The 12,399-nt window shown below is 34.2% G+C and overlaps 1 protein-coding gene across 1 annotated transcript in view; it reads right to left on the reverse strand.

Annotated features, from left to right (window-relative positions):
- LOC107669033 (receptor-type tyrosine-protein phosphatase O-like) overlaps positions 1–12,399 on the reverse strand; it is a 55,937-nt gene that overhangs the window by 40,013 nt on the left and 3,525 nt on the right. Inside the window, exons 2-4 of the mRNA XM_016461133.1 lie at positions 4,234–4,513; positions 2,872–3,027; positions 1,594–1,746 (exon numbers count right to left, since the gene is read on the reverse strand). Coding sequence (XP_016316619.1) covers positions 1,594–1,746; positions 2,872–3,027; positions 4,234–4,513 — 589 coding nt within the window. The remainder of the gene's footprint in view (positions 1–1,593; positions 1,747–2,871; positions 3,028–4,233; positions 4,514–12,399) is intronic.

Consider the following 12,399-nt stretch of genomic DNA (forward strand, 5'->3'; position numbering starts at 1 on the left):
TCCTGAGTGCCTATTGAGTTTTTTCTGGCTTGCATTTGTAAATTTCCTTGTTACCCGACATAATGTGGACGTGGACGGCCGAAGTATACTTTAGCCTGCAGCCAGACTCTATTGGGGTGTGTTCAACTAGAAGAGGTGCGGCGCAGATCGATCAGTGTTTGACATCCGCGAGAGCGATTCAAAAGTGCACGGAGCAGTCTGCTCTCTTTGGCTCTCGTGGTACTGTAATACACCGATCGGTCTGCACAGTCGGTTCTCGTCAATTCGAACACTCCTACTAGTTTACACCGGTTACACTAGAGATGTGGCGCACACGTGAGGCTGTAGTGCTAATGCGTCCCAGCCCCCTTAGATGTAAGGCTACATTTACACTGGTGCGTTTTTGTGTTAAAATGAAAACGATCCTCGTCATACTGGCATTTACACTGCGTTTCAAGCCGGCTTTCCACTATCTTCCATGACAAACGACAAGCGACAGACCGGAAGTCATCCATTTCCAATGGAGAGAAGTGCGGGAGCTACGTGGAGTTCCGATCATATGCAGATGTCCGTTCATACTACACGACCGAAAGCGCCTGTTACGTGACTGTTCATGCACACTGTAGCATCATGCTACATAAGATTTATATTCTGCTTTTACTCAAAACTCACTTTAAACCACCATCGAGTGTTTGTAATAACTTCCGATTGCCGTTCAATGTGTGTTTTGGCCATGTAATGTTGCTGAAATTAAATATGTTATTACCTCTGAGTCAGAACAGCGATTGTGGAAGAGAGAACACAGGCAGACAGCACTGGAAGCTGCTAATGCTCATCAGTTAATCTCACCCACTGCTCCGGGTGTGTGTTCACTGCTGTGTGTGTGCACTTTGGATGGGCAAATGCAGAGCACTAATTCCGAGTATGGGTCACCATACTTGGCCACATGTCACGTCACTTTCACTTTCGTCACTTTCAGTTAATCAGTGGAAAATGAATAGAAATTATGATTCTGTCTGCGCTATGCGTTTTAAAACGATGCACTAGTGTAAATGTAGCCTAATAGATGTGTAAACTGAAGACTATTTGAGTTTTATTAAAACTATTTGCACTTAATTTGCATTTATTGTCTTGGTTACATTTTGTTCTTTTGTGCAGTGGCTCAGGAGATAAGTCTTTGAGTCTGTAAAAACATCAACAAGCTGAAAAATAAAACCAAGTTTTTTTTTTAGATAATGTAATCTTGTTAAAATTGATTTCATAAAATTGGTATCTAAAAAAGTATCGTTCAGGAACCGGTATCGAAGTCAAGGTATCGGTATCGGTATCGATATTGAACATTTTTGAACGATACCCAGCCCTGATAATAGGTAAAAAAAACTCTCATTAAAATAATTGGTAAAAATATAAATGATCCTAAAAATTGCACTCAAATTGCTGACAGGTTTCATTTATAAAGTGAATCCAGAAGGTTTTTCCATCAGCAATTAATGAGTTTTGTGCACTGCCTGCTCCAGCTCTAACATCGTTCAGTTGTTCCAGCACTAATTAAAGGTCATTTAAAGGTGAATTTAGAGCTTATGATCACATGACGGCTGACTGAATGATTCGTACCGGTGCGGTGGCGCAGGGGCTCATGGGTAACGTCGCTGTGGCTCACCAGCGTGCTCCTGTTGACTGTGGCCTCTGAGACCAGCTGGAAGCTGATGTTGGTGTAACACGTGCCCGACAGCCAGTGCTTGAACACCGTCTTCCCTTTGAGGAAATCTGCAGAGACACAGAGAGAGAGTCCAAGTTCAGCTGTGACAAACACACACACACGTAACACATGTGTAACACACAGAAACACACGTAACGCCCGTAATACACAGAAACACACGTGTAACAAAATTGTGTAACATACAGAAACACACATGTAACAAACGTGTAACACACATAAACACACAACACATAGAAACACACATGCATAACATGCGTAATACACAGAAACACACGTGTAACACAAACATGTGACACACACACAGAAACACAAACGCGTAACATGCAGAAACACACACACGTAACACATATAAACACACATGCATAACACGCGTAATACACAGAAACACACGTGTAGCACAAACATGTAACACACGCAGAAACACACCCACCTAACACAGAAACACACATGCATAATGCGCGTAATACACAGAAACACACGTGTAACAAAATTATGTAACACACACAGAAACACACACGTAACGTGCAGAAACACACACGCGTAACAAACGGAAACACACACGTGTAACACACACATAACACACGCATAACACACATGCATAACACCCATAATACACAGAAACACACATGTAACACATAGAAACACACACAAGTTACACACACATAGAAACACACATGCATAATGCACGTAATACACAGAAACACACAGTTAACACAAATGTGTAACACACAGAAACACAAGCGCGTAACACGCAGAAACACACATGCATAACACGCATAATACACAGAAACACACATGCATAACACACACAGAAACACACATGCGTAACGCGTGTAAAACACAGAAATGCACATGTAACAAACGTGTAACACACATAGAAACAGATGCGTAGCACACATAACACGCAGAAACACACACATGTAACAGAAACACATGCAGAAACACACATAAGACGCAGAAACACACAAATGTAACACATAAAAACACACAGGCATAACACATGCAGAAGCACAAACACGTAACACACACATAACAATTGGAAATACTCAACCCACTCTCCCCTATGCAATTATAACTCATTTGAATCTCATGTGATCACTATAACAGCTCCTGTAAAACTCCAGGTTAAGCGTCTGCTAAATGACTAAATGTAAATGTATAACAACCGGCACCTTTATACAGCATGTAGTGTGGCTGTCGGCCCTCCATGTAGCTGATGTTTACTCTCGTGTAGATGTTCCTGTCGGGAGAACGGATCTGAAACACCACGCCGGTCTCTGGAGCCGGACTGTAATCAGACATCTCAATGCTGTCTAGAGGAAGAGGCTCTGAAAACACACACACACACACACACATACACAGTTCACTGATATATCACACTGGAGAAACAGGAGACTGAAAAATCAATGGCATTTTGTTGTAACGAGGATAAAGGCACTCTGTTCTGACTTAAAACTGTTACTGAAAACATAATTGTTTAAAATAAAAGTGGACAGTCTGACTAAAACACTACTATACCATGATGTAAGTCATTTTATACCATAATAACAGTATCACAACATAGCTGATTCTTGCTTGGAATTTAACTTTTTTTAATTAATTGATTAATTAAAGCTTATGCTAATTTTTAAATATGAAATGCTTATTTTTTTATTTATTAAATAATTTATAAATATTTTATTTTTATAAATTATTTATTACTGCAAACTGTTTTATTATTTATTATATTTAATGTATTAATTTATTTTCATGTATTAATTATTTCTATTTATTTATTTAAACATGTGTTGTTCATAACGTACTACTGCCTATTTACATTTTTTATTAGTGTAATATTTTATTTTCATTTATTATTATCTTCTTGCCTATTTTAATTTATTATTTTTATTTAATAATGTATTTATAAATGTTTTATTTTATTTATTATTTCTGCCTATTTTAATTAATTTTTCATTTTTATTAATTAATTTATCAATACTTTATTTTCATTTATTAATTATTCCTGCCTTTTTTAAATGTACTATTTTTATTTAATAATGTATTTATAAATGTTTTATTTTATTTATTATTTTTACCTATTTTAATTAATTTTTCATTTTTATTAATTAATTTATCAATACTTTATTTTCATTTATTAATTATTCCTGCCTTTTTTAAATGTACTATTTTTATTTAATAATGTATTTATAAATGTTTTATTTTATTTATTATTTTTATTTTAATTATTTTTTCATTTTCATTAATTAATTTATCAATACTTAATTTTTATTTATTAATTATTCCTGCCTATTTTCATTTATTATTTTTATGAATTTATCTATAAATGTTTTATTTTTATTATTTACTACTGCCTATTTTAATTTATTTATTATTTTTATTTAATAATTTATTTATAAATGTCTTAATTAATTTATTAATGACTACTGCCTATTTAATCTAACTTATTTATTTATTTTTAATTTCTTTCATTATAAATGTTTTATATTTTGATGCATTAATTTCACACACGTGTAGCAGATGTCTGACTGTCTTACTGGTGAGCACAGGGACGGTTCTGACGGCTCTGGATGCGCTGCTGTCGTTCCCGAGCATCAGACTGATGGAGTAGCACAGGCCGTGGTACGAGGCGTTGAACTGGAGCGGATGCGGCAGCGTCTGACCGTCGGCGGGTCGCGTGAACAGTAGCGTGTGCGTGTGCGGCTCTCCGGAAACACGCACCGAATACACGGATGCATCAGGCCTCACGTCATCAGCATCCAGCGACAGCAGCATCCGGTGGTCATCCTGCAAAGCCACCTGGAACGGAGCCCCACGCTGAGAGGAACAGGAAGAAGCGCACATCGATCAACAATCAATCAATGCAAACCACATCATCATGACCGCATTAATAATGAACGGAAAGACGGGTAAAGGGAATCGAACACATAAACAAACAATCACAAATGCAATTCAAGAGCAGCAGCACCACAGATCCGGACCGGCTCTCAGAAATGCCCTGAATTTCATAAAGATTTATAGATTTTCTCGCAAAATGAGCACAGAAACCCTGTGAAGATCCTCCCGCAGAAACAACGAGCAGCGTAATATTGCTGTTATCATCTGTGTCTGAAGATTCAATATGAGATGAAAATTTAACATCAGTGTCATACTATAGTAGTTTTGGTTAATATCAGATGTGCTTTATCCGAATTGTGACCAAACATTTAGAGATATAAACTCAGAATTGCAAGAAAAAAATTACAATTTAGAAATTCTAAGATCAAAATTAGCAATTGCATTTTTTTATACTTTTATTCTATGACAGAAACAGCTTCCATCATTTTTATATTTTCTGTTTTCATTTGAATTTTAGTTGAAGTTTTAGTAATTTTGTTGATCATTTGTATTCATTTTTGTTACAAAGCTGTTTTTTCTTTGCGGTGTTTTGTATTATTTAGTCATCATGAATATGACGTGACCGAGTGTTGTTTTGTCTTTGCTAACATGTTTGAGGTCAGACAGACGACTGATGGAAATAAAAGCACTGGATGGAGATGAAGATTACGTGCAGCTTTTAGACCAATCAGAGCTCAGTATGCAAATGAGCCTGACTGACTGTTACATTTGAAACGATGAAGATTCCATCAGTGGAAATCAGAGCAGATTCAAACTAAGGATAAGCGATACCAATTATTTAGTTTTCCGATACAATACCGATACTTTTAAAGGTCAATATCATCGATACCGATACCGATACGATACTCCTAAACTACAAATACTATGATTGGTTAAATAAACAAAATCTCTGGTAAATAAAGATATTTTTTATTTGAGTATCGATACTTTCGATACTCGATACTTCAGGATCGATACACTCATCCCTAATTCAAACCTATCAGTAACTATCAGTAAAAACAGAATAGATCAATAAACTACAATCTGAATGCAGTCTAGGCTGGTAAGGGTTAGTTAGGGGGAGTTACGAGTTCAGAACAGAATGCTGTCACACTTTATACAATATTTACTTCACATTCACCGTCAGTAAAAGCAGCAGTTTATGATGCACTGACATACTACTTTTATTACTAGAAAAAAAGTTCACACATATACATACAGTATATATGAAATGTTGTTTCTTAAGTAAATTAATAAATTTTATTTGTATGTATTTTTCCTGAACAATCATCACTAACACTCTTCATCTTAAAGAACAGAATAAAAAATATTTTATATAGCCTATCCTAAAGCAGGTTGGAGTTCAGAGATATATCATTATAAATCTCTCTAAAACTGTCCAAAAAAAAAAAAAAGACAGAAATCTGTTTAAAACCCAAATTCATTTCATGTTAAACTGATTCAATCTGACAACTTATGAAGTGAATCAACACTGAACTGAATCGTTCTGAATAATGACTCTATTGTCTTCTTAGTGCTGCTTTAAATTGGTTTCATAATTGATACATTTTTCAACATTAGCAGTTATTTTTTTTAATTTTTACTATCTGAAGCTGCTTTGAAACAATCTGTATTGTATAAAGCGATATTAACGGAAAAAAAAGAATCTTCTACTTGAGATGTTTAATTTAATCATTTGTTATTATTAAGTTGAAAATGTTTCTGTAGCAACGTTTTAGTGCAGAAATAAATTAATATTTAACAAATAATATAGGACTTCACTTAATATATCAGAAACAAATCACAGATTTAATCGGAGACTCATTTTCTTTACCCATAAGACATTAAAATCTATAAAAATGTTAACTCTTGAACTTTTGAACAAGAGCATATTAAATAATATTTTTATATTATAAAAAAAAAACTTTAAATATTAAAAAATAATAATATAATTTTTTATATTAATTGATATTTAAAATATTAAATTGTAAATGTATTTATTATTTATAAATCAAATTTAAATGCTTTTAAACATCATCTGTTTTAAATATGAGACTCATTTTCTTTACCTGTAAGACATTAAAATATATTAAAATTGATATTTAAAATATTAATATTAAATTTTACATATTTTTATTATTTAAAAATAATATATAAATGTTTTTTAATGTTTTAAATAATTTGACATGGGGAAAAAAGCAAACACACACACACACAAATACAAAAACATAATAATTCTAAAAATAGACCAAATATGATTTCTTATTTCATTCTTTTGCGGTTTTGAAAGGCTTTTCTATGAAAAGTCCGTTTAGGAACAATTAATTTTTTTCTAACAAAAAAAAACAAAACAATTCTAACGCCAAACTTTTGAACAAGTGTGTATTAAAAATATTTTGATTTTAAAATAATATTATCTAAATAATATTCAAACATGTTGTGTTTTTAAATAATATTTTGGTTGAAATTTTGTCATGCAAAAAACTCTTATTTCTACTGATTTTGGGGGTTTTCAGGAACGTTAGACGTGTGTCTAAATGTGATGCATTTATAAACAAGACTCGTTTTGAGAAGAGAACCTCGGGAAAGAGACAGAAGACAAAACAAGACACACGTCACACTCGAGGAGCATCGAAGATGCTGAGGAATTTCTGTCAGATAATGTCACAGCAGAGGCCTTTCAGTGCTCCGATGAATGAAGGTCAGCGACTGAATGAGGAGCGCAGCTGCTGATATTATCATGCAAACGGAGGACTCTGAGACACAACTTCTCGCTCAGAAAGAGCAGCAGGAGCACAGTCTGATGATGAAGATGAAGATTAAGCTAAAGCGCTGGATTATCGCTCTGTAATCCATCAGAAAGCGAAGGCGCTGCAATAATCTTGCTTTTAATCGCTGAACCCACAGGACTTTTGTGTTCCAGAGAGACAAAGGTCTCCAGATTAACGGCCACAATAAACCCATTTGTGCTTTACACTCTTACAAATAAAGGTTCTTTATTAACAATCGTGAACATTCATGAATCCATTAAAGGAGTGGAAAAAGGTTTTTTAGATTATTAAAATGTTCTTTACACTTAGAAAATCAATGTTATTTTAAGAACTAAGATCACTGAGAGCTTCTTTGTAGAATCAGATCCATTTACGTTCCCTAAAAACTGTTTTTAACAATCATAACACATTCATTTATCTACTTATTATTATTTTATTTTTCAGATTTTTTAGTTATTTTTAAAGAGATATTAACCATTTAAAATGTTTCGGTCATTTTGGCCTTGGTTTGTATGGAGATCCATTAGTGTCAAAAATACTTTCTGTTAAATGATCTATGGAGTTATATTATTGTCAAAAACGTTTGTGAAATATATTTCAGCTTTTCCCTATATCTCACACACTTTTGGACGGAATTTTGTTGATGAACATGAATATGTACGTCTATTGCAGCATAAAAATTTTTTTATCACTTTTTTTATCAGAAAGTGAACGTTTGTGCAAGTACAATGAATTTGTGTTGTTTGAAAATTTTCAGAGTAATATTTATGTTGTTGTGTTAGAAATAACTGTAGGTTTGATAAATTTGGACTGTTTTTGAGCAATCATGAGTTATAAACATAAAAAATTTTTTATCACTTTTTTTATCAGAAAGTGAACGTTTGTGCAAGTACAATGAATTTGTGTTGTTTGAAAATTTTCAGAGTAATATTTATGTTGTTGTGTTAGAAATAACTGTAGGTTTGATAAATTTGGACTGTTTTTGAGCAATCATGAGTTATAAAGTCAAAGGAATTCATTCATTCCATTGTGTTTAACATTTGTAATTCTCAAATAATATGTTCTTATAAATTAAAATAAAATTTCATATATATATATATATATATATATATATACATTTTATAATATGTAATTTCTCAATTGGTAAAAGGAGTAAATACAGTAATAATGTGGTAATAACATGGTAACATTCAAAACTTCCACATGAATTAATTATTGACATGTTGCTGATCAGATAAAATATGTTTTTAATTTATGACTGTTTCATAAAATAACAATTTTTGTGAAATGTGAAAATAGCAAGCAGATTTTTAATGCATTTTGAGCCATTTTTCTTACTGCAAAGAACATTTAAAAAATCTGAGGAAACTTTTTCCACTATAAAGACCCTTTCGATCAAAGGAAGGGTTTCATGGATGTTCAAGCCAATAATGGCCTGTTATTTTTAGGAGTGCCAGACGAGCATCTGAAGACATGCGAGCGGCTCGTTCTGCAGACGCTGCAGGTGCTGTAATTGCGTGAGGAGAGACGCTCCTCGGGCTTTTAATCAAAAGCAAACACACCGGTGTGTTCAGTGCAGCGGGAGGACGGACACACACACACACACACACACACACACACACACATAAACCCCTCCCACCGCACAACAGGAGGTCCAAACCCGCCCACAGACCGCCGACTCGCCCAATCAGCTGCTCCGCTCGCTGTGATTGGCAGCTCTGACTCAGCAGGTTTTTTTTTTTTTTTTGAACTCTTTTCAGAGTTTCTGAAATGGGAACAATGAGTGAATCACACACACACACACACACACACACACACAACACACACACTCTCTCTTTCACACTCACACACACACACTCCAAAGTCCATCTAAAGAGTATAATAAAACAAAAAAAATGATATTCTTTCTAATTTACAAGTTACATATTTAGGACATTTTTTTAGTGTTACACCGTGTCCTAACTACATGCACAACGACGACGCGTCACGCAATAAAAGGTATCTTTTCCATGTTAATCAGAGTTTTTGTCCTAACTAGCCGCAACGGCAATACATGAAATTTCTAATTTAGAAACGGTTTCTATTTCCGCGACGTAACAACAACATACAAACTATATGACAGTGATAATCTCAGCTTTATTCAAAGTTAAACGTGTCTAATATGAGTTTAAATATAATTTTGTGTGACCTTATAGCCATACTGAAAGCAACAAATAGATAGTTTACCTTAGATTAAAAAGCTTTAATATTTATGAATTAGATTATAAATGTATCCATTTTGTTGCGAGGGCAGTGCGCTTCCAGAGAGGCTCCGCCCACACACGCTTCTGATTGGCTGTGATATTTGATTGATTCTGTCGCGTCGCGTCTGGTGTGGACACACAAACTGCTTGTCGCTGGACTCTTATCACGTCGCGAGTAGTTAGGACACGGTGTTAGGATTAGGTTTTACTCTCATTATTGTCGAGATATATTAATATTTAACCATATCTAAATACTTTAATACAATGACTGTATATTTGAAACCACATAAAATTCAAAGTAGTAAAACCTTAAGGTAAGATTTTTAATCTTTAAGAAAGAAGTCTCACCAAGGCTGCATTTATTTGATCACAAATATAGTAAAAATTGTGGAAAATTATTCTAATGTAAAACAGCTGTTTTCTATGTGAATATCTGTTAAACTGTAATTTATTTCTGTGATCAAAGCTGAATTTTCAGCATCATTACTCTGGGGCGGTTCTAGACCATAGTAACTGAGGGGGCCAGACAGGGGACTCTTGTGCTTTTAGGGGGCACAATTTTATCTTATCATTTCATCCTAACCTACTTCAAGTATTATTCATTCAGTAATTTTTCACCATGTCATGTATCACTGCAATCTCTAGAAGTAATCTATAACAATTTCAACTAAAATGAATATTTCATCAGGTTTAATTTATTTGACAAATAATATTGTATTGTAGTGTCAGGGGCATCATGCACTCATTATTTTATAACTGATATTAGATATTATTGTATAACTGATATAGGCTTATGTCCCTACTGAAAAAAAAACAATAAACAATAAAACCATCACAGAAAATTTTAGTCCACTACAAATACCATTACAAACCATCAACTTTTAACCATTAAAACCATTTAAAAAAAATTGTCTGTAGTGTGTTTTGGGACATATTCCATTAGAATTTATTGGCTTTAACAAGCCACCAATATTTTTGTGGAAACCGTGATACATTTTATTTTTCAGGATTCACAGATGAATAGAAAAAGCAATAGAACAGTATTTATTTGAAATATAAATCTTTTCTAACGTTATAAATGTCTTTACTGTTCCTTTTGGATCAATTTAATGCATCCTTGATGAATAAAAGCATTACTTTTCATCTAAACTTCTTTTGTTTTTAAAATACGAATGAATGCTTTGGTTTTGATAAGTATGTAAACACAGACATAGCAAAAGGCCAAGTATAATTTCTTCCTACTTTCTTTTGATTACGAGTGCTTTCTATGAGCATCAGATGTGTGTCGGTGAGAAACTGTGTCACACACGAGCGCCAAGCCTCATGGGAAATGATAAAAACAGTGCATCTATAAGACGCCGAGCATGAGCTCCGGGGAATGGATTTCAAGCGTCTCCGGAGGAGATACAGGAGTCTTTGTGATGAGAGAGAGACAGAGTGAGCGGGCGAGCGAGCGAGCGGCTCAGGGTCATGTGACCGACACTGCAGACGCCACACATCACACACATCGCTACATCATCGCATATATCTGACTCTACCAAAGCATGAAACCAACTGGAGATTGAACGAATCTTTTGCAATAAATCACAGAAATATCAGTGTGATAATCTGAGATTTTGCTCCATTGAGTGGCAGTGAATGAGCCGGATGGAGACGAGACGAGACGAGCGTCAATGAATGATGACAAAGAGCGTCAATGAGGCCAGACACACATTCATTCACAAGCCAACAGGGAAAACACACAGAAAATCACTTTCAGACGATATTTGAAAATACCATCAGAGTCATCTAAACATTCTTAAATCTGGAGATAGAAAATGACTGAAGATATTATGAAAAATAGAGCAAAATTAAGCGGGTTTACACCTAAAACAAGAACAATCAAACGGGATATAGTTAAGTGCAATTATTGTCGTTTCAATGTGAATGTTTTAATACAAACGTGCAAAGACAAGCAAGAGAGAAGCGAAGCGTTTTCCCAAAAAATAAAAATGTTCGACAGTTTAAAATGAAGAAATTAGGGCAGCCATAAATATTAGTATTGTATTGCATTTTACAGTTGTAACACATAATATATTTAGTATATTATTTTTCATAAATACACATTTTTTACTTTAAAGTGAAATATTACTATAGTAGTATTATAAAAGTTTAGTAAAAAAATATGTATTTAGTAATAATAATAACAACTTTGATTATTTTTTTAGACATATTGGTATATAATCACAGATTGTGCAGCCCAACAAACAAGCACAACAAACCCTTTCTTTATTTATCGCAATCACAATTTTTTATCAAAGAACAAACGCAATTAGATTTTTAACCAAAATTGTGCAGCCCTAGTTTTAAGCATAAACTCACTTAATGTGTCCCTTGACACAACTATTAAACTTAGTAATATTAATTTACACTGCAGCAAACGCACGTGTTCTTACTGAACTGCTGCTCTATAAGGGGCTGTTCACACAGAACGCGTTTTTCAATATAGCCACACAGCATCGTCTTTTAGTTTCAGAAAGATTGAAAACGAATTTGTCTTGTAAACGAAAATGCCTTGTTTGTAAATGAATCTACGGTAAAATGAAGTGAACAAAGGACCGAGTTCTTACTGACACGGTCTGGATCTTCATTAAAAATAAAGTTTATCCTCTCTTTCCTATTGTTGGGATCAGAAGGAAGGCGATGCAGGGCTAAACGTACAGTGATGTAGAATCAGTGGGCGGGGCTAAACAGGCAGCGCTGTAAAATCGGTGGGCGGGGCTAAACAGGCAGCGCTGTAGAATCGGTGGGCGGGGCTAAACAGGCAGCGATG

The sequence above is a fragment of the Sinocyclocheilus anshuiensis genome, unplaced genomic scaffold (genome assembly GCF_001515605.1).
Source record: "Sinocyclocheilus anshuiensis isolate Anshui unplaced genomic scaffold, SAMN03320099.WGS_v1.1 scaffold276, whole genome shotgun sequence".
NCBI classification, from domain to species: domain Eukaryota; kingdom Metazoa; phylum Chordata; class Actinopteri; order Cypriniformes; family Cyprinidae; genus Sinocyclocheilus; species Sinocyclocheilus anshuiensis.